At 37.1% G+C, this 23,991-nt stretch overlaps 1 protein-coding gene across 1 annotated transcript in view; it reads right to left on the bottom strand.

Moving 5' to 3' along the window:
• Positions 1-2,957: 2,957 nt before the first annotated feature.
• The window catches only part of IL1RAPL1 (interleukin 1 receptor accessory protein like 1), a 1,400,950-nt gene continuing 1,379,916 nt past the window's right edge, over positions 2,958-23,991 (bottom strand). The window contains exons 9-11 of the mRNA XM_015127123.3: positions 20,028-20,171; positions 4,565-4,735; positions 2,958-4,160 (exon numbers count right to left, since the gene is read on the bottom strand). Of these exons, the coding sequence (XP_014982609.1) occupies positions 3,442-4,160; positions 4,565-4,735; positions 20,028-20,171 (1,034 nt within the window). The 3' untranslated portion in view covers positions 2,958-3,441. The remainder of the gene's footprint in view (positions 4,161-4,564; positions 4,736-20,027; positions 20,172-23,991) is intronic.

Here is a 23,991-nt window from a genome sequence, read left to right as displayed (position 1 = left end):
GTTAATGACTATTCTAGGATAAACAAGATTACAGTTTAGGGGTTGGCTCTCAGTTAATATTTGTTCTTGTTATAAAATGCTAGATAGTAATGAAATATGGAAGAAACCAGCCTCTATATTTTAAGATTAAGCTGATAGGGTCCAAATACATATACTATGAAGAAAGTAATAATCACAAAGTGGTTTACTGTTTGAGCAATCGAGTGTTTAGCTATAGAAATATAGTAGATTCAGGTCTCTTAACTCATTATGTCTCAGATTTGTTTCATAGAATTGATCTAAACTTAAATCAGCTGTCTACATGAGATACAAATGTCTTCTCTGCCCACAGGAGACCTAAGGAATGGAGTACAAATTAAATAAGCAAAAGTTTGAGCACCAGAATAAGGGGTAGGATGCTCATAAGCAGCAAGTAGAGGTTACACTAAAGAACCAGATGATCTTTAGAATCCACAACGTGTCGTTCAGAGCTCGAGCGGCAAATTATGAAAAACAGGCAATACCAAACATCACATATGTCCAAGTCTGGAAGTCCATTCTCTCCCCCAGCTTGGCTAACATATTCACACTTTCAACTGTGTTTTTACAACTAGAATATTCTCATCCCCCACAGCCCCCACTGAAAAAAGCGAAGGATGAAACCTAAGCACTAGGGGACATCGATTTTTTTCTTTTTATTGTGAGTTCTAACAGAACTTTTGTTAAACACAGAGCACGTGAACACATGACAGTTTCCTTCATTTGTTCTCACATGGAGCTGATAGAGGAATACTTGGGAGGAATGTTTCTAAAGCCATAGATAGCCTCTTTTGCATTTATTTCATTTTTTAAATATGACAAAGCATTAGAGGAAAAAGAAGTTTCATAAGTTGTGAGAATATCAAATATTACCCATCAATCCCTGAATCATGCTATTCAAAGTGCTTAAATCTACACTAAAAAGAGAACAAAAAATGTACTCCCAATGCAGCTAAATTAATGCCTATGGATGCCTAAAATATGACTGTGGTCTGATTACTTCCTCTACATTTATTCCACACTTCCATCGTGCACTGAAAAGAAAAATTAAAAAACAAAGAGATAAATGAGGCCATTGCCATGTTTACAGTTTTCTGAGCACTGGGGGGAGTTTGGAATCCAGTCCAATGAGGTACACTGCCACCAGTCCCTGACAGCTGTCCATAGTACAAAGTAAACAACGGCCTTCTCAGATTCTGAAAATAACCCAATGTGCAAAGCTGACCTTAAAGTTGTATGTGTCCTTGCAGCTTCAGTTCTGGTTTGTGAAAATGTGACACAGATCCAAGGGGAGAGCACGGGAATAAAGAACAGATTGTAGAGAAGGACCCAGGCGAGTTGTCAGGGAAATAAACATTTTTTTAAGCAAATAATAATCAATGCACATCCCAAGGCTCCTTTACCTTGTCACACAGATACTGAGAACTTTTCATTGTTCCAAATGCTTATACTTCTTCCTCATATATTTGCAAATTAATCTCACCTTCCCCAATGAACCCCATTGCAGTTTACACTTTTTTGTGTGTGTGTGTGTGTGTGTGTGTGTGTGTGTGGCCACCTTACTATTGTGACCAAAGTGTAGAATTGTTTTCTCATTAAATGGTGGTAGGAATAAAGCAAACATACAATAGTCACTACACAGGCCCACAGATGATGACTGGGATGAGAGTTCCTACAATGAATCACTAAATTAATATATAAGTTCTATTATCAGTGTTTTTATCACATTGATTTTTTTAAAAACTAAAAGCTACATAGGTAATAGTTCCTTTTAACAACTCTGCCCTCTGCAGATTCCTTTGTGATTGATTTTGCATCAACCTTCACATGAATATGAATTAGCTGCTTATGTCATTGATTTCAAACATAAAGCTAAATGGTAAGGGATGAATTTCTTGGGAGCATCAGCTTTCTGTTTTCTGAAAGATAGAATTACATAGCTAAAATAAAGCAAATTCTTTATACAGTAAAATTAATTATTTTAAATACTTTCTGATCTAATTTAAAAACTATTTTGTATAAATAATGTTTATTTTGAAAATACTGATCTCTGTTGGTATTCATATGTTTGACCTCCTGAGTTCTTAAACACCTTGATATTAATAAATTTTGCTTATGTTCACAAACTGAAACCACTTAATTCTTAATGTAGTGTTGAAAATTAAATACAAGCGAGTTAACATTTAATTACAAGGGGGTCGCACAATAAGTTTCACAGATTTTCTCTGACTCTTTAGAAAATAACATTTTGTATAATACAAGGTGACAAAACATTTGATGACACATCCTGTCCTTCCCTTTGGTTTGGAAGCCTTCAGTGTAAATTTCATTTTGACTTGCGTTGATTCACTCTTTTGAATTAACTTGCCTGGCATTTGCACATAATCTCATTTGCAGAGAAATTATAGAGGGAAAAGAGGAAGTAGAATATTAAACAAAAACAGCCACAAACACATTCATGCCTTTCCAGGAAGTGATCAAATATAGGGCTTGAATTTTTTTTTGTTGTTGTTTTTTTGTTTTTTTTTCTTTTTTTCGTTTTGTTTTGTTGTTTTTATATATATTTATATTTATATATATATGTATATATATATAAGGGTACATCAACTCATTTAAAAAACGGAAATAACACTCTTCCCCAATTTCATGCCCTTGATCTTCTCTTCTTAGCACTCTGTAGTGGTCACTGTGAAGTGATTAGCACACCTTTGGGTCTAGAGTGTATTCTGAAGAGCAGTGACTTAAATGTTAAGACAGTTAGACCCGCCCCCACCCCTCCACAGAGTTTACACATCATGCTGCCGTTAGAAAGGTAGAGGTGGGGAATGAGGTGGGACAAGGAAGAGATTCAGGGCTCTGACTGGTGGGGCCCTCTTATGAACAAGTGTTCTTCTCATCTTTTTTTTTTTTTTTCCCCCAAATGGCAATGCTGGCATTTGTTGCATTGTTCTCTGAAGACCGATGTGGCCCAGTTGATCCTAGGCAGAACCCGAGAAAGAATCCGGTGCTCCTTGTCCCATTGGATAGATTTGTCCAAGCACCCCAAGGAAATGTTAAAAGCAAAGTAAAACTTTAAAAAAGGAAATAAAATAAAAACCCATTCTAAAACTAAACTAATGAAGCAAAAAAAGGGTTTTCTATCTACACATCAGTCTCTTCTTTAAAAAAAATGTAAATTTACAAATTCCAACGACATATAAAACAAAGTCAAAAAATGTAATGGTAAAAGACATGGTAAAACAGGAGGACACTGATGCTACAAAGAAATTCCAAAAAACATATGTACAAGACCCTGTTTTTCCTCGTGTTCTAGAGATTGTAATGCATGTTTTTTTTAACAGCAGCAGTCGAGGATTTAGTTCCAGGCACTGGACTGCAGATTCCACTCAAGCTCCCAGGGACGGGATGCCCCTTGCTTTTCTGTCACCAAATCACACTGGATATACTGGTCTCCCTTGGCAACAGCGGCAGGATGGCACTGTTTGTGTGGGCCTCATCTGGATTCTGCTCTCTGCTCGATTTTGTCTGTGGCCGCTGCCCGTTGATGAGTGTCATAGGGATGTTACAGTAGGTATGCTGATTGCCTATGGAGGTAAGAGGCAGGGTGCCGGTAGGAGGTACGTCATACTCATAGCTTCGGTAGTAGTGTTTCTGACGCATTTGTGAATGGTACGTGTTGTGAAAGGTAGAACGGAGATCTGGATGGGCAGTGGCTAGAGCGGTGGAGGTGGCTGCGGCCATGGAAATGGCCGAGACAGTCTGCAGCTCCCCAAAAGGCCCTTGCTCACTGACATCTAAAGCCTGCTCATGTGTAATGGGTTCTATCCTCTTAAAAGGCATTTCGTACTGTAAACGTTTCCAGAACTTAGAGTTCAACTTGTTGCATTTTGGTCCATGCCATTTAATGACCGTCAGAAGCTTGATGGTGTGCTTGAGGGCCTCCACCTCCTGGTAGTTCATAATTCCTCTCAGTTCACTGCATTCAATTAGAATCACTTTAATTTCTCCAGTCACAAGCATATTTCGAAGTCTGGTTTCCAGCTCAAAGATGCTCCAGCCCCTTCTAACTACATAATTTGGGGTCATGACAATAATCAGCCGCTTGCTTTGATCTACACATCTTGCCACATCTTCAATGTAGGCTACAAAAGATAAAAGAGTGCATCAGAATGAGTGAATGGAAAATTTGGTCCAGAAAGTCCTAGTAGATTCTCTTTCAGAAATTAAATGAAAATAGTTCACTGAATAGAGTTTGGGACTTGCTTCTCCTAACGTCAGCAATATTTTTTCCTGGTACAAATCTCTCATTTGGTTTCTTTCAATGTCAAGGCTCACAAAATGAGATGCTTTATACAGTAATGGAGTATCTTCTCTGAGCTAGCAAAAATTAAATTTCATGTGAACACACACAGACATTTCTTTCTAGGGAAACTAACAGATACAAATTTTGAAGTAAAGAACCAAACATTAAAATTCCATGAAAAAGTGATGACTACACAGACACTCACATGAATATGCACACTCTCAAATGAAAACATTAACTTACTTCCAGTTGGGATTAAATCTCTATCTGGTATAAACAACTTGTATCCATAATGCTTTTCAAGCATATCAGGTAGGATTTCAAGGGCAAAACGTTCTTCTTCCCCAGTCTCTTGATTCCACTGGTCAGGATCCACTTTGGTGTATGATAAGTATGCATCATAATCTTTATTGTCTGTTAAAAAATTCCAAAGAAAAGTCGAAGTCACTACTCTACAAAGATAACAATAGGACATGAAAACATGCACGCTTTTTTCATAAACATCTCCAAATGTCCCATTTCTGAAAGACCAAAAAAGGAAGCCTTCATTAATTTTCGTTGAGTTCAATGATGTCAAATATTCTAAAACTAGTTTGGAGGTACAAAGGTTTATATTTTGATTTGTTGATGACGTTGTTGTTGTGAAAAAAGTAGGAGAAAAATCAATGAGAAGAGCAATGAAATGCAGACTTCCTTTTTTTTTTTTTTTTTTTTTGAGACACACTCTTGTTCAGTCGCCCAGGCTGGAAGTACAGTGGCGCGATCTCGGCTCACTGCAACCTCCGCCTCCCAGGCTCAAGCCATTCTCCTGCCTTAACCTCTCAAGTAGCTGGGATTACAGGTGCCCACCACCACACCCGGCTAATTTTTATATTTTTAGTAGAGATGGGGTTTTGCCATGTTGGCCAGGCTGGTCTTGAACTCCGGACCTCAGGCAATCCACCTGCCTCAGCCTTCCAAAGTGCTGGGATCACAGGCGTGAGCCACTGCACCCAGCTGAATTTCACCATTTTTGATCCACAGATCACAGAGAATCCTGATTGCTTGTAAAAGCCGTATGCTTGGATATCAATATGCTCTTACTTTAAATGTTATTATGTTCAATTGATCCTACCCTTGGCCATTTTACCCAGTTGAAAAAAGAGAGAGAAAACGGCAACTGACTTAACTGTGGAGGAATGATTTTTTAGATTATGTGTGCTGTGTTGATTTTCTGTTGGGGAGAAAATCAAACCAAACTTGGGATAATTTTTTACTGGGAGTCAGTTCTTGCATATTGGGACTGAGAATATTATTAAAATGAATGATTATAAAAAGACATGATTTTTCTGGTCTCCACTCATCTTACACATAAAACATTGCCAAGTTATTTTTCATCATGCTAATCAGTTTGTTCATAAGAATCAAAAAGTAGAATGTAAATAAAAGAAACTTAGTTCTAAAATCTAATTTCTCTCCTTACTTTTCCCCCCTTTTTACATGAGAAAATTTTAAATGTTTGAGGACTACTATCATTTGTTATCTTTATCTTAATTTTTCTAATATAGCATCTCAGATTTCTCATTTGTTGTTTCTAAGAATAAGAAATAGACTATCCTCTGGATAGTCTTTCTTTCATCAATTTCTTTTTTAGACTAAGATATCAAGATTCATAGTTCACTTAAATTTTAAATACTGTCGATATGCTGAGTCTACCAATATCAATGTCTTCAGCTCTCTACTGCGCTTCCCTGATGATAGGCAGTGTATTACCTGATGATTAGATCAAGTTAAATTGAAACACTCATACATTTCAGAATAAAATGAACTCTGCATTAAGCATAGAACTTAAAATATTTGGGCTATAAAACATCAACGATAGAGGGACATTCCTGACCATTGTTCTGGGTGGCTTTGGGACAATCCTTTTGACTTCAAGGACACTAAAACTCACTTCCTGAGACTTATACATGTGTATTAATTCCAGTAGTCTGATAACTTTGAGCTATCTAGAAATCATTCTATGATTATAACTTTTCAGGGCAAACTCAGAAAAGTGTTTGCTACATGTAAAGTTAACACAGGTATATAAGGCACTAACAACTCCACTATAGGATACCTGGAATAAAAACTTTAGCTATAGAAGAGTGTTTTAAAAAGCAGCTTTTAGGGGAAAAAAGTTTTAGAGAAACAATCATACCAAATGTGTCATATTTTGGCATTTCTTATATTCTTTAGGCAGGATATAGTTGTACATTTTAAAAAACAAAATCCAGTTTTCTCCAAAAATAATTATTATATTTGCTATAGCAAGGCTATATGCCCATAGGCCAGTACAATCTATAATTGTACCACTCATTGATGTAAACACTTTAGTTGAGTAAGGAATCATTTAAAAAAAAAACACACACACAATAAAGCCAGTATATAAGTTAATATTTCATTAAAATACTCATTCATTAACTATTCACATGCATTACCTGTGAGATATTAAACTTTCTTTACAATATTGGTCATTAGTTTCTAGCCTAGTAGGAGATGCAGAGAAATCAATAGTTCATTCCTAAGAGATGAATGTGTCACTAAGTGTAGTTCAGGAGTCACAGGCTAATGGGAGGACTCTTCAGGCCAGATTGTGGATTGTAGTATTATTTTGGGCATGTGCTATTTTCTTTCTGGTAATTTGTTCTTTTCCAGTTTGCCACAAAGTAGTGCAAAGTGTTGAAACTCCCCTAAATTGGGGTTGTGTAATAATTAGATCTTCGTTCATTGCCTCATGTCTTCTCTAGGCTTAAGATTATTTTAAAGCCATATCAACACGAACACCAGTCAGAACAGAGCATTCAGAAATCAGAAGAGATGTAAACAACTGGTCCACCCATACCGAGAAATTTCAGATAAATGCCACCTTTGCTGACATAACATTATGTTTTTGATTACCCTGCTTCTTTCATGGAAACCTCTCTTCCAACCCATAAATACCGTCTTTCTGCAAGATGTTTTCTGCGGTCCACTTCATTTTTCTTTCAGCCCACTTTCCCTTAAAAATATCCTTTCCTTCCATAACATCAACTTCCATAACATCACTTCTGTGTAGATGCCTCCTCAATTTGGATGCATGATCCTGTTCTATTTCTCCTGAATTATGACAGTACCCCAATCCTACCTGTAACCTGAACACCTTAATTTGCATTTTCATCATGCACCTCACACTTCACATGCTCACAACACAACAAGCTTCCCATCTCAAGCTCTGTTCTTCATCTTTTATTACATTTTAATTTTAGTGACATAAAAATCTCATTTCTTTAATGTCCAAACTTCAGATGCATGTTCTACCTATCCCTTATCTTTATTAATAATCTCATTGCCATTCATTGGTACAAATCTATTGGATTCTATTTCCATCCTAGGTTAGGCTCTACTCATATCTCAGCTGTTATAATTAGAGTGGTCTTCCCTTTCCATTTCTTTCTCCTTCTGGAGAATAGAGTCACCAAATTTACCTTCCCAGAGCTTACCACTGACCATGTGTTATGGTGGCTTAAAAATATATCTGTGTTGGCTGGGCGCGGTGGCTCAAGCCTGTAATCTCAGCACTTTGGGAGGCCGAGACGGTGGATCACGAGGTCAGAAGATCGAGACCATGCTGGCTAACACGGTGAAACCCCGTCTCTACTAAAAAATACAAAAAACCAGCCAGGCGAGGCGGTGCGTGCCTGTAGTCCCAGCTACTCGGGAGGCTGAGGCAGGAGAATGGCGTACACCCGGGAGGCGGAGTTTGCAGTGAGCTGAGATCTGGCCACTGCACTCCAGCCTGGGCGACAGAGCGAGACTCCGTCTCAATAAAAAAATATATATATATATGTATATATCTGTGGCTACTCATTGTGTAAATAATCAGCAGCTGCAATTTTAGCTTGTTTTCCTTGAAGTTTAGTCTGATTTCCTCAGTTGGAAGCGATATTTTTCCCATGTATTATATGATTGTGCTTATATCTTATCTTCTCTCTTAGACTATGAGATCTTTAGCTCAGGTATGTGACCAGGGCTTAGTAGATGCTCAAGTTTATCAGTTGATGAAATGAATGAATGGCCTGTCATTTTGGCATCACATGACTCACACCCTGTAGCTAATTTTGAGATTTTTCTCAAGACCCTGATCATTTCTCAGGAGAGACTGCTTTGGAGATGTAGACTCCATGCTGCTCTGACTTCTGAAGGAATTACTGGGAGCTGTGGTTCAGAGTTTAGCAAGGCTCCTTTGGAATAGTCTTGAACTGTGGCTTCTCACCGTGATTCATGAAAAGACCTTAGGGTCTGTGTAAATGCCTCTAGGAAAGTGGTTTTCAGACTTGAGCATGAATGACAATCATTTGGAGGGCTGGGCCCCACCTCTAGATTTCTCATTCAGTAGGTGAAGAGTAAGTTCCTAGAATTTATATTTATAGCAAACTCTCAAGAGATGCTGCTGCTGATTGAGGGACCACACTTCGATAAACTGTTATAGAACAGGATATAGGCATGCAGAGGTCTCAATGACACAAACAACTGCAGTTATCTGCCAGGTATTTGACCACACCATCATAAAAACTAAACCTTGCCCCCTCAGCTCCATGATAGATGGTCCTAATACTTAGAGGAGATATATTCCCAATAAATAGCTGAGAATTCATGTTTTTATCAAAAAGGGGATAAATTTTTGCCTAGACTAATATATGAAGTAACCATATTAATCCTAAATGAAATTTAGGAATTGGTGCTATGACATCAGTTAGTTTTCTATTTCTTTATGTCATCTGGATGTATTTATAGCACTTAAGTTAATATCTCCCAGTCATAATGGAGTTGTTTCCAAGTAGATTATACTGTTCGTACAAAGCCTCTTTCAAGCATCTGCAGCACCATCCTCAAACCAATGGGACACTTGAGTGATATCTAATTTCTCTCTTTCTCCAGAGTCTGCATCAGTGCAGTAATGGGTTAGGCATTTATTTACCACCAGAAGCAAACCCATGATTTGAAAGTCGTCAGACTGGAAACAGAGTGCCAGATGCCATACTAAATTCAGGAATGTCTTTTGACTCAAAATCATATGGACTCTAAGGTGTCTTCCCTTTTTCAATTGCCAACTGTATATGCATCTTGGATAGTATGTCTTAGATTGTTTTGATATAAGTAAGAACATAAATTGACATATTTTAATGTGTATGAACTTCATGCGACTAGTGAAACTGTGAAAAGCTGACATTTTATAACCATGAAAAACTAAATTATGCTAATATTTTTAAAGGACAAGGCTAGGATAATTTAAATTCAACTTTCATTTATAAACAGCTTAAAAGTAGTTATAGGTTGGTATAAGAATCTATTTCTTATTCTGAGCTTTATTCTCAAAATCCTCTGTAATTTAAGCCATCAACTATAATTCTGATCACAGCAGAGATGAAAAACAGCTGGTATACACATTCTTTGTAGTAATTCTTTATAATCTCAAATATAGTCATTAAGTTACTCTTTCTTATGACTTTCAAACGATGCTGGCAGATATGCTCCACCAGAAAACTAAAACAAAAAACAAACCAAAAAAACCAAAGATCCAATCATTCAACTAGTTGTTTGGTTACTTGAAGTCAATCAACAGGTCCAGCAGATATTTCTTCTTAAATTTAATTAACTAAAAACTTTGATGTTTTATAAAAACATTTCGAGAGGAAAGAAGGAAGTTTGGACTCTGTGGCGTTAACAAATAAAAACATGAATTTCTCTTTTTTTAAATTTTTAAAATTTATTTATTATTATTATACTTTAAGTTGTAGGGTACATGTGCATGACGTGCAGGTTTGTTACATATGTATACTTGTGCCATGTTGGTGTGCTGCACCCATCAACTCGTCATTTACATCAGGTATAACTCCCAATGCAATCCCTCCCCCCTCCCCCCTCAACATGATAGGCCCCGGTGTGTGATGTTCCCCTTCCTGAGTCCAAGTGATCTCATTGTTCAGTTCCCACCTATGAGTGAGAACATGTGGTGTTTGGTTTTCTGTTCTTGTGATAGTTTGCTAAGAATGATGGTTTCCAGCTGCATCCATGTCCCTACAAAGGACACAAACTCATCCTTTTTGATGGCTGCATAGTATTCCATGGTGTATATGTGCCACATTTTCTTAATCCAATCTGTCACTGATGGACATTTGGGTTGATTCCAAGTCTTTGCTATTGTGAATAGTGCTGCAATAAACATACGTGTGCATGTGTCTTTATAGCAGCATAATTTATAATCCTTTGGGTATATACCCAGTAATGGGATGGCTGGGTCATATGGTACATCTAGTTCTAGATCCTTGAGGAATCGCCATACTGTTTTCCATAATGGTTGAACTAGTTTACAATCCCACCAACAGTGTAAAAGTGTTCCTATTTCTCCACATCCTCTCCAGCACCTGTTGTTTCCTGACTTTTTTTTTTTTTTTTTTTTTTTTTTTTGAGACAGAGTCTCACGCTGTTGCCCAGGCTGGAGTGCAGTGGCGCGATCTCGGCTCACTGCAAGCTCCGCCTCCCGGGTTCCCGCCATTCTCCTGCCTCAGCCTCCTGAGTAGCTGGGACTACAGGCGCCCGCCACCGCGCCCGGCTAATTTTTTGTATTTTTAGTAGAGACGGGGTTTCACTGTGGTCTCGATCTCCTGACCTTGTGATCCACCTGCCTCGGCCTCCCAAAGTGCTGGGATTACAGGCTTGAGCCACCACGCCCGGCCGTTTCCTGACTTTTTAATGATCGCCATTCTAACTGGTGTGAGATGGTATCTCATTGTGGTTTTGATTTGCATTTCTCTGATGGCCAGTGATGATGAGCATTTTTTCATGTGTCTGTTGGCTGTATGAATGTCTTCTTTTGAGAAATGTCGTACCTCAAAATAATAAGAGCTATTTATGCCAAACCCATAGCCAATATCATACTGAATGGGCAAAAACTGGAAAAATTCCCTTTGAAAACTGGCACAAGACAGGGATGCCCTCTCTCATCACTCCTATTCAACATAGTGTTGGAAGTTCTGGCTAGGGCAATTAGGCAAGAGAAAGAAATCAAGGGTATTCAGTTAGGAAAAGAAGAAGTCAAATTGTCCCTGTTTGCAGATGACATGATTGTATATTTAGAAAACCCCATTGTCTCAGCCCAAAATCTCCTTAAGCTGATAAGAAACTTCAGCAAAGTCTCAGGATACAAAATTAATGTGCAAAAATCACAAGCATTCTTATACACCAGTAACAGACAAACAGAGAGCCAAATCAGGAATGAACTTCCATTCACAATTGCTTCAAAGAGAATAAAATACCTAGGAATCCAACTTACAAGGGATGTAAAGGACCTCTTCAAGGAGAACTACAAACCACTGCTCAGTGAAATCAAAGAGGACACAAACAAATGGAAGAACATACCATGCTCATGGATAGGAAGAATCAATATCGTGAAAATGGCCATACTGCCCAAGGTAATTTATAGATTCAATGCCATCCCCATCAAGCTACCAATGAGTTTCTTCACAGAATTGGAAAAAACTGCTTTAAAGTTCATATGGAACCAAAAAAGAGCCCGCATCTCCAAGACAATCCTAAGTCAAAAGAACAAAGCTGGAGGCATCATACTACCTGACTTCAAACTATACTACAAGGCTACAGTAACCAAAACAGCATGGTACTGGTGCCAAAACAGAGATATAGACCAATGGAACAGAACAGAGTCCTCAGAAATAATACCACACATCTACAGCCATCTGATCTTTGACAAACCTGAGAGAAACAAGAAATGGGGAAAGGATTCCCTATTTAATAAATGGTGCTGGGAAAATTGGCTGGCCATAAGTAGAAAGCTGAAACTGGATCCTTTCCTTACTCCTTATACGAAAATTAATTCAAGATGGATTAGAGACTTAAATGTTAGACCTAATACCATAAAAATCCTAGAGGAAAACCTAGGTAGTACCATTCAGGACATAGGCATGGGCAAAGACTTCATGTCTAAAACACCAAAAGCAACGGCAGCAAAAGCCACAATTGACAAATGGGATCTCATTAAACTAAAGAGCTTCTGCACAGCAAAAGAAACTACCATCAGAGTGAACAGGCAACCTACAGAATGGGAGAAAATTTTTGCAATCTACTCATCTGACAAAGGGCTAACATCCAGAACCTACAAAGAACTCAAACAAATTTACAAGAAAAAAACAAACAACCCCATCAAAAAGTGGGCAAAAACATGAATTTAAAATGTGAAGAAATCTTGATGAGGAAGGAAAAAATGGAATTATGGTCAGGAATGAAAAGTGGGTTTGGAAAGGTGATAGATAAATGCACCTTTCTCTTTGACATATGAGAGGATAATACCCTCAATGTTCTTTAAAAGGACCGAGGAAGCAAGGAATCTGCGGGATTATTTTAGAATAACACAGCTTTTAAGAAATTGTAGGTTGAAGACTCCTTTTTCAAGATGAAGGTAGTGGCTGTATTGGATTTGGCTAGAAAAAAAGATTTACTGATAATAGAAATGTTTTCAGTATGACATCCAGTTTAGGGAGTTTTTAACATCTAAACACTTATTGAACAGTTGTCAAATGTTTTTGGCAGCTGGCCATTCCTTTTTTTTTGTTTTTGTTCTCAAGTATATAGGAATCACCTAAGTAAAATTGACTAGTGGCAGAAGCCATCATTCAGTAAACGGATCACTAAAATGAAACTGGAGGAGGGTTCAAAGATAAATTGTATATTTCATCTTTTTTTAATCCTAAAAGTTGATTTTGTACGTTTAAGTGTGGCGTGTTATCACAGAAAACTGTGATAATTAAAAATTCGCATTGATAAAAATTGAATAAATTATAGTTTTCAAAAAGTAAGCCACATTTCTTATGTCTCAGATTTGCCATCATATGCTTTCTCAATTTTTCAAGATACGATTTTTCAAATAAAATTCTCTTCAGAGATAGATCATATATCTTTGAATGAATAAACATGAGAGATATAAAATCTTAATGTTTGGATTTTATGATTATTGAATGTCATTGTCTTAATAAATTTTGCTTTTCATTTCAATTCTGCTATGACAACCTCTGGCAATTGTTGTAAAATACATTTGCTTGACTGGTACACTTTGAAATATTTACAGTACTGTTCTAATTCACATGTTGTGCCATTTGGTACTTTTCTGGATTATCTGAATCTATAAGTTCTGAAACACTTAAATTTGATACTAGTTAAAATATCTGTGGTATAATGTAGTGAAAAAAAAAAACCCAGGAGCTTAGCTCAAATCTTGATTGCCATAACTTTTTATATAACTCATTTGGGACTATATTTCCTGATCTATAAAACGGCACCTCCCTGAAGATGTCTAAAATTAAATGAGACCCCATCATATAGCAAAATGCCTGGTCCAAAGGAGTCATTCTGTAGATATTTATTTCCTTATCTTGTATCCCTAAGAGGGCAGCAGGCAACATAGATTCAGAAGTCTTAAGGGGATAAGCAGTAGCAGAATAGCAAAGGGAGCACAGATTTGGGATAAGAAGCCTTGGTTCCTACCATTTAACAGTTAATGATTTGAGGCAAATCATGCACCCAGAACAACTCTACATCTCTGCTTCTGGGATCCAAAAACTTGTTCTAGCTTCTAAAGATTATTCCTGTGTATATAAATGGTCTAACTACCACCACCCCCCCAACACACACACAAAAAAAACACCAAAAAATCCCTATAAGGTTTTTAAATGATTTACAGAGGTAATATGTTTCACTGATGGACATGAGAACAATAAATCCTGAATCTATGAATAGTGAGTGACCTTGTAATTGAAAGAGAAAGAAAAAGAAATTCTATGGCCTAAGATTTCATAGATGCCAATGTGCTTAATATGCCTGAAATGGAACAGATGTTCACATTTTCTGAGATGGAGGTGGAGATTATAAAACATTGCTCTAACTAATTTTGTTCAATGCCTGTAATAACTCCCAACGTAGGACTAGGAAATCTCTTTCTTCATCTTTAAAATAGGATTCGTGTTAGTGATCACAGTGTTCTTATAAGCTTGCCCTGCCATCATTATGAGTAAGCATGCCCCACATACTTCATAGTCAGAGAATGAAAAAAAAAAAAACGAACACAACAACAAAAACCATTTTGCACTCTGAAAAAAAATATATAAAGTAGGATTATAAACTTTAAACAAAACTTGAAGGGACACTCCATTCAGAGACATGGAGGAGCAAAGGAGTCTGACACTGTTGTGATGCCTGTATTGTTTTTAAAAATCTTTCCAGCACAAATGGTGGTGGTACTTTGTTAGTATAAGTTCTATTCTAAAGACAGTAGCTTGCCTTTATTAGGATGGTCAGCAAGCATTTAACTAAAATAAGGCAACACTCCAGAGGCAGTCACTACAAGCACTTAAACTATATTTCTGATCAAAAGTTGATGCTTCATCAATTAACACAATGGATAACAGAAACCAGTTTTCATTGCTAAAGACAGTGGCTTTTTATTATGTACAATGGGTCTTGGAAATGGTATCTCCATGGTAAAATCAGTGTTAATCAAGACATATGAATTACTTAACACAATTTAGAAACACATCCCTACCCCCACAAAAATCTAGCAGGGCCAGTGGTCTGCCCCCCTGGAGAAGGTCTTCCAGGCTTAATTCCAAAATGGTCTTGATGAAAACTATTTTTGGATGTCAACAGAAGGTAAGTTCAATCCTACCACTGACGTATTGCCATATTTGCCTTGGGAGAAAATTTCTTGCAAGGTTTCTGAAAAGTATGCACACATGCAGATTCACATATGCACACAAACATACACGTATACAACAGAATTGGAACTTCTGATTTATAAGTTGAGTGATAAGGCTGTCTGCTAATAAATATTTTTGTGGCAGAATTTGTCCAAACTTTCTTTCCTTTTATTGTGGAATCAAAGTGGTAGGGGGATAGCTAATCTTCTCCTCCCCTTAACCATTGTGGTTACTTCATTTTCCCCCAAAAACTCAGAGAATTATGCATGATTACATTGTCTTAGGTTCATTCTCAACAGTTGTGTTATTCCAAAGACTAACATCTTATTCTAACTAGAACTCTGCATGTTGAGATCCCATGGGGGTGGCAATGCCACAAAAGTAAGGTGGCTCACCGTTTGATGGCAGTTGCTTTCTGAGCTAAGTCTAGACTTGTTCTGGCAGGCAAAATGGAGGCATTTTAAAAAATAGAACAGTAAATTTGTACTTAGATAATTCTGTTGGAATGTGAAGGATAAGATAGAGAAGTAGAGAATGAAAGCAAGAGGGTAGTGTAGGAGGCTTGGACAAAGAGGTTGCAATTAATGGTAAGGAAAGATCTGTTTTTGAGAGATGCAATTGACTGATATTGATGAGTAATTAGAAATGGCACATGAGGAGAAAGTGTGAGCCAATGAGGTAGAGGGTGATACAAGGAACCAAGGTGTACAATGGAGGATGACAAAGAATGAGTATAGGCGGGGAGTGTTGTGGAATTAGAAATGCTAAGGACTGACCAGGGGAGACAGTAAAATGTAAGGTTATGTAGAGGGGAACAAGGAGTGATGCAAACGAAGTGAGAGAGAAAAGCATCAATATGTTCTATCTTGAGAAAATATTAGAATCCTTCTTTATCATAATTCTTCTGATAAAGAACTGATATAACCAGATAATGCCTTTTGTAATGACTCCAAAGGAATGGAGTGAATGTGTCCCTGAGGCCAGAAGCTCCATCTGCAAGTCTGATAAAATGGCTGTAAATCTTGGAATTTAGAGTCATTTAGACCGGAGTTTAAATTCTGTCTTTCTAATTGTGTGATTCTCTGATTACTGATAAAGTAGTCAACACATCACTTGTTATTCTATAAGTGGCCATTGAATCTATTATTATCATATTGCTATAGTAGGATATTACTAAACATTTTCCCCTGGTTATTTTCCACACTTTTTGCCTTACCTTACTTCCAAAAGTATTTTATGAATTACCCCCTCAGGGAAGGTAAATATGATAGCCATGAATAAAGAAGGCATTGCTCAGGTTTGACTCTAAATTACACTTTTTAAAAGCCAAGACAAGAATTTACAAAGCCTTGGGTTTTGTTGAATAGCCATGTCTTATTTGGAAGAGGAAAAAGCTTGCAGAGCTAGGAAGCATGGGGATTTAATGATGTCAGAGAAGTTTTTCAGTATTGGAAGAGTGGATAATTCTTTGACCATAAAAGCATGTATAGGAGGCTCTAAGGGGCTGTGCCTAAGGTTTAGAGCCTGCATGGGTTTCTGAGAAGGGGCTCTCAGGGCCCCAGAGAGGAGAAGAGGATAACAGAACTTCCTATGGTTTGAGCAGAATCTGAGAAGGGCGAGGATTTGCGTCAAGTTTCCCAGGGAAAATCTTGGGAAACTGTAAACTTCAGAGAGAAATCTTGCACTCAATGTGAAAACCGTATATTAAAGATGCAAAGGATAAAGAAGATGATTACTTTTCCTTGTTTTTTAATGGGAAGGTGGGTATGTGTGTAGCAGAGCTTATGGGACTAGAAACACAGGTAAGACTGTCTGAAATTCCCAAGGGAGAAACATCTGGGCAAGTGTGTGAAACTTGTGACTGGAGGCCATGACAAGGATCTAAGCCTTCAGGAGTCAGTGCTTAACATGTCCAAAGACCAGGTGGTAGTATCTCAAGTGAGGAAGGGATGGCATATGCACCAGATGACTTTCTCCTCTACCGGAAAGCTATATATGAGTTCCCTAGAAACAGGTTTAAACAAGAGTAAAAGAGAAGAAGGGAAATGGAATATTCCAATTTTCAACTGAGTGTTAACCCACAAGAAGCTGAATTCCAAACTAGAAGTGACTGAGTAATCTTGGAGAAGCAAGGTTATGAGTTTTTTCTCAGTAGAAATGGGAACTTGAGAGCCAAGTTGAATGGTTTTAGAGCACTAGAGAATTAAAGAAAGTTGCATTTATGCATATTTAACTTTTGTTAAGATATAGATTTTAAACTTGCTATATAATTATTAGTACTGCTGTATGGTTCTGATAAAACAGTGTTTCTGCAAGTTCTAGAGGTTAGCTATGATGCAGCGGGAGATAGGCGTTAAGAGTGGGCCCCTGACCACCATTTCAGCAGGAACGGGTCTGCTTTAATATAGGGAGGCTGAACATGTGATTGCGGTTCTAGTAATAATTTCTTCCCATAAAACCATTTGAACAATCACTGCCTTGACAGTCTTTGCTTCCCCCCCCCGCCCCCTTTTTAGAGGAATAACTTGTACATTAACATTTTCCAGATGACAATTAACTTTGTTATCTTGGTTTTCTTTGGGCCTAATGCATTTTCAGTGGCATTTCAAGAAAAGCCCTAATAGTTAGACCCTCGATTGTGCTTAAGATGGCCCCAGAGACAGAGTTCTAAGAATTGCTAAAGCATTTATTAACTAAATTGGCTTTCCGAGAGAACCTTCTCATCTGTTAGAATACTGTTTGTTAGTGTTTGTCTGTTTTGTTTCCTTACTTAAGACATTTTTTAAAAAACTGAGAACCCAGCAGCTTCAGAATAGCAATGAAATCTGGTAAGGTTGCCCAAGTCAGTCACTTAAATGTTTACAACTAGCAGGACCCACTAAAAGAAACTTCAAATCATTGAAAGTTCAACTGCATATGATTAATTCGTTTTCATTATATTCCAGAATTTTCTACATTCAGAAAATGATAGATTACTACCCTAGAAACTGATGGTTTGGTAACATCATTCATATCATTCAGAACACAAAATAAACATATTCAAAATAGGGTTAATAGAAAAGGGGAGATTGTTTAGGTAATGTACTTTTTCAAATACCATGCACTGTGCTCATTGTGCAAACAACAGCAGATCTTTAGATTATACTGAACATACTAAATTAAAAAAAATAAAAATAATAGAGAGTGTCTGATAAGATAAAGGCTTTGGGAATAGACTTATTTTCAAATCCCATCTTGGCCACTTACAGTATTTGTGTTATCTTCTTGAGTAAGTTATTTAACCTCTGAAAGTCTCAGTTGCCTCATCAGTACAATGGAGATTACAATATTGACCTCAGGATGTTTGTGAGGCTTAGCAAGAATGACTTTAAGAATGCCTAGCACTATGCTTGGTACTCATTCATCAGTAGTTTCGACAATGGCAAAGTCCTTATATTTATTTAAAGTCCTTATATTTCTTTAAAGCAGCAGCAGCAATAAAAATAATAATAATAATTTGTATCAATAGGCAAGAAAGTTAGAAATAAATAGGCAAACCGGTAATTTAAAACTTAAGAAAAAAAACTGGTTTTGCTGCAGCTCAGCCTTCACCCTAATGGGAAGGAGAGAAGGGTAAACCAAGAGGAGTGTTAGGCATTCTGAATAAACCACTTCTCTTTACAAACCTGCAAGACTACAGTTTTGCTTGTGGATTTATTATTCCAGAGGACCCTGGAAATGTGGCAACATAGGCAATTGCCTCATTTTCCTTGGTACCATTTACTGCAAAACTGAAAATCACTGAAAAAAACCGTATATAAATATGATGAGACCGGGTGCGGTGGCTCATGCCTGTAATCTCAGCACTTTGGGAGGGCGAGACGGGTGGATCACCTGAGGTCAGGGGTTCAAGACCAGCTTGACCAACTTGGTGAAACCCTGTCTCTACTAAAACTACAAAAAATTAGCTGGGCGTGATGGCGGGCGCTTGTAAACCCAGCTACTCAGGAGGTTGAGGCAGGAGAATCGCCTGAACCCGGGAGGTGGAGGTTGCAGTGAGCTCAGATCGCACCATTGCACTCCAGCTTGGGCAACAAGAGTGAAACTCCATCTCAAAAAAAAAAAAAAAAAAAAAAAAGATGAAGAAACCTTTGTCATCTGTATTGTCAGTTTGCATATGTTTCCCACATTGCTGGTTTATCTTATGTTTTTAAAAAATGACCAAAAAGGAAAATTAAGTAAGTCTAATATGCAGTTTAGGGAGCTGAATTTTAAGGACTCCATTTTCCTCTTAGATTGCACACGTATTCATTGGTGCCCAGAAGCAAATACTAATTATGATTTCCACAAAACAATATTTATTTGTGTACTTACAGTAAAAATATGAGATGCATTATTATGAAATCAATGTGCTTGTGCATTTTTCTGTTGGTACACACTCGGAATACAAATTAACCTATCTAAATATAGCTAAATAAACAAGATTGAAAAGAGTGCTGGATGAATTTAAAATACTCAGTACAGTTTATTATAACGGATCTGTCTAAACAGGAACAAATTGAGATTCACTTCAAACTACTGGGCTAGAAAACACAATTAAAAGAGACACTCCTTACCTAAAAAAAAAGTTAAACTGGCCTTTCAGTCCTGATTACAAGGTGAGAGAAAATGAATGCTCTGATGGCATTGCAATCAGTGTTTGTAATTTGTAAGTGCTGTTTGGAATACAATTCTAAAATGGGTAGGTGATGCTTTACAAGTTTCAGAGAAAAATACCTACAGTATTGGCTCTAAAGCATCACACATACATTTCCTTACAAAAGAGAAATTTACAAACTGAGCATTGAAAGAATATAAGAGCTGCTGCCATTGATTATGCAGGTGACTTTTTTCCCCTTAATAAAACAAAGACAAGAAAGAAACTAGAATATTCAGAAAGAACAATAAAAGAGGTAACATCCTACCTCCATCCAGCTCTTCAGCTCCAAAATGATTCCTGTAGAAGAGCATGATTTCTATCTTGTAACACTTGTAGATGGTCACCAAACATACAAGCAGCAAGAGAATAGCACCAAGCCCTCCAGCAAGTTCCACTGTGTACATTAGCTCTAGAAAGAAAAAAATCACAATGGGGAATTATATAGTATTCACATCCAAAATCACAAATTAAATTCAATTTGATTTCACATTTTCTTGCACGAGATGAGATGTGGGTAATGGGTTAACACAACCCCTTTCCTTTTCGCATGAGAATTTGACCTTTCGATAACTTTCTAGCTCTGTTTCCTTGGTAACTAGATAAGGTGGTATGTGATAACTATGTTGCTAAGCAACATTGCTTGTGGTAAAAATGAACCTTGGTTGGTAGCTTGCATTTGGACTAAGAGAATTGTAAACATCCAATTGCAAACTATAATAATGGGTTCACCAGAGTGCCATACTTCTCTTATATAAATGTATCCCTTGTGGAGATTCTGGAAGCTATGCTTATGGGGTTGATAAAATAAATACTGATTCCTGTGGATATGAAGCTTTTAAGCTAGCATGACTTTTGGCCTTTCCCAATGAGAATCTTGATCCCTCTCACTTGAGCTGTCACCTGTGGGTTGGGGGCCAAAGAAAGGTGACAGGTCAAACAACACAGTTCCAGGAGAGCACTGTGGATTATTGCATAGAATGTTGGGAAGACTATCTAATGAATGCTGTCTGCTGACTCCTGCCAGGAGCAATGGCTCCTGTGTTGTATCTTCCTGAATAGAGTGATACGAAGGTGGTCTACCATAATCTTGGAGGCTGAATGCTTTTTGGGTGTAAGAAGTAGGCCTCCTAGTGGATGGGACAGTATATGAATATGTTGGTGGTGTTTTATTTTCATTCAACCATTTACTTGTTAAAATTTTGGCTTCCCCTTTTACCAGGCATGTTATTACGTTCTATCCAAAAAAGGAATTTTCTTGACACTCACTGTATACAAATCCTCCTTTTTCTATTGAATATCTACCTTAGATAAAAACTTATCAGGAAACTTGGAGATAAAATATTTTGTTATTTTTTCCTTCTTTAGAACTATGGACATTGTAACAAAACTAAGGATACCGGTATTTAAATAGTAAGCCATCATGCACAGATTTTTGAAACTCACTTTAACTAAGTGTTGTCCTGATCATCATAGCCCAAATGTTGTCACTGATGGGTAGCCATTGTTCCCTGCAGTTGACAACTACCTTGAAAAGTACTAGTTTCCTTAATTACAATTAAATACAAACATTTCTGAAATCAAAGCTGTAAAATAATGTTGTTCTTGATTCTGTAATTCAGAATCCACCAGTAAGTTATCTAATTTCATAACACAGTCAATGTAAGTAAGCTTAGACTGAGAATTTTAAAATAATCCATGGTTTTGCCAGTAACAAGTACCCTCAGGTTATAAGATCAGTCCTGAGTTCTCACAAATGGGGTGAAATCATGATGGGACTGGTGTAGTTTGAGTGACAAACAATCTGAAAAGCATGGCCATCATTTTCTCACAAGAACATTGTGTATGTGTGTGTTTGCATGTGATGTCACTTTTCCTGTAATAATTACAGAAAAAAAAATCCTCCGGCTGGGCACACATGTAATCCCAGCACTTTGGGAGGCCAAGGCAGGCAGATCACCTGAAGTCAGGAGTTTGAGACCAGCCTGGCCAACATGGTGAAACTCTGTCTCTACTAAAAATACAAAACTTAGCTGGGCATGATGGCGGGTGCCTGTAATCCCAGCTACTTGGGAGGCTGAGACAGGAGAATCACTTGAACTCAGGAGGTGGAGGTTGCAGTGAGCTGAGATCGCACCACTGCACTCCAGCCTGGGCAACAGAGCGAGACTCTGTCTCAAAAAACAAAAAACAAAACAAAACAAAATCCTCATTCATATTTCCTATTACCTAGCCCTTGACTTCTCATTCTACAGTTTAATAAATAACACATTAACTACTGTGTAATCAAGTGTATTTTTCTGTAATTATTAAAATTAAATGGGAAATTGAAGAAAATATTATTTAAAATGATTGAACCGTATGCATTTAAGAAATAAAAAATAAAGTGAGATCAAATCTTTTATAATCTAAGTAAATTAATATGAAGTGTGAAACACTACAAAATACCTCCAGCAGCTTATCTGATTAACATTGTGAGGAACCACACAAGACAGCACTACAAAAATACCAGGAACAAAATACAAAAAGTTCTTCAGTATAATGTTTTCCCCCTACTATATGAATAGAAAGGGAGAGCGGCTAATCCTGTGGGGATACATTGGGTCTTGTTCACTCAAGATAACAAACTCCACCATACAGAGAAGCCTGTGTAAAATTCTAACTTATGCCCACAGGGTGATTTATAAATCAGGAAGACGTGATTTAAAATACACTGGATATAATGTGAGAAATAAGCAGTTCGACTATGGCTTCTTTTAAGATTTTCTAATTTAGTATATTAAACACTAGGAATTTACCACCCAAAAATTTCTTGTACAAAAAAAGAAACGGAAAAATAATCAAGAACACTTAGCTTCCACTCCCAAACATTGCTAGTAATAGTACCCAATGATATTACCACATTGTAAACTTTGGGGTAATTTCTAATAAAATTAAATATAAATCTACCATATCAATAGCAATTCCACTCCTAGGTATTTGTCCAAGAGAAATATAAGCAGATATCTGCAAGAAGAGTTGGATGAGAATGCTCAGAATAGTCTTATTTATTCACAGCAGCCACAAATGGAGACAACTTAAATGTCCATTAACGGGAAATGATGAACAAATGATTGTATGTTCATATGATAGGATATACTCAGTGATAAAAGTAATAAACTACTGATACATAAAACATGCATGACTCTTACAAAATTATGTTAGAAAAAGGAAGTCAGACACAAAATAATACCTACTGTATGATTTTATTTAAATTATGCTGAAGAACAGACCAACATAATCCATAGTGACATAAATCAGGAAATGGATTCATTGGTGATGAGTGAAGGGAAACTTATTGGAATGGAGCAAGAGGAAACTGTCTGGGGTAAAGGAAATAGGTTTTGGTGTGGATACAGAAGTGTTTATATTTGTCGGAACTCATTTAGCCAAACACTTAGAGCTCCATGTTTTATATTATGTTAATCATATTTCAATTCTTTAACATTTTGATTTCTTTTAAGAAAAACTTAAGTTCTAACCAAAGGCCTATGTGGGGAGAAGTGTGGGAAGAAAGCTGGGAGTCGGGAAAGCTGCTCTGCTCTAGATAAGTGCCCAGGCAGAGAATGATTCTTTTATGGTGTCCCTAAGCACATTCTTTGCATCTGGAGGCACTGCACAGGGGCTGGGCATGTGGCATGTCTTAAGTGCCCATATATACTCAAGGAGCTTTGGAAATAACAAAAAACCTTTGCCTGAAACATAATCTGATCAATCCAATCAACAGAACTCTCATTTTCTCCAGATGGTATTTATAATACTGGTCTCTATATACTTTTTAAATTTTGAGCAATTGAATACATGCAAATTAGAGAAAAATTGTATGAAAATAAGTCCTTCTTATTTTTAGCAAAGCAATTACCCAAATAGGAGTTACTCCCATTGCTAGATGTCACGAGCCATTTGAAAAATGATATACATTTCTTAGAATACTCTACATAGCAAATCAATAGTGTTGTTTAAAATATAATAAGAAAAAGAGAGCAGGGTTGATGTAGCTTAGCAATTACAGAAACAGTCTTGTGTCACATGAAAAACTCCTTTAGAGTACAAACATATGAAAAGTTATATATGCTTAGAGAATGAGCAATAAGCAAGAATAATTCTTCTGGGCCATAGATAGTCGTTTACTAATAATAGAAATACCAAAAACGAGTCTAAAGAAACAGAATTTACAAGGAGCTAATTTATCC

Source organism: Macaca mulatta, chromosome X, assembly GCF_049350105.2.
Source record: "Macaca mulatta isolate MMU2019108-1 chromosome X, T2T-MMU8v2.0, whole genome shotgun sequence".
Classification (NCBI taxonomy): Eukaryota; Metazoa; Chordata; class Mammalia; order Primates; family Cercopithecidae; genus Macaca; species Macaca mulatta.
Note: the sequence above shows the minus strand (reverse complement) of the source record. Positions and strands in the feature narration are given on the sequence as shown.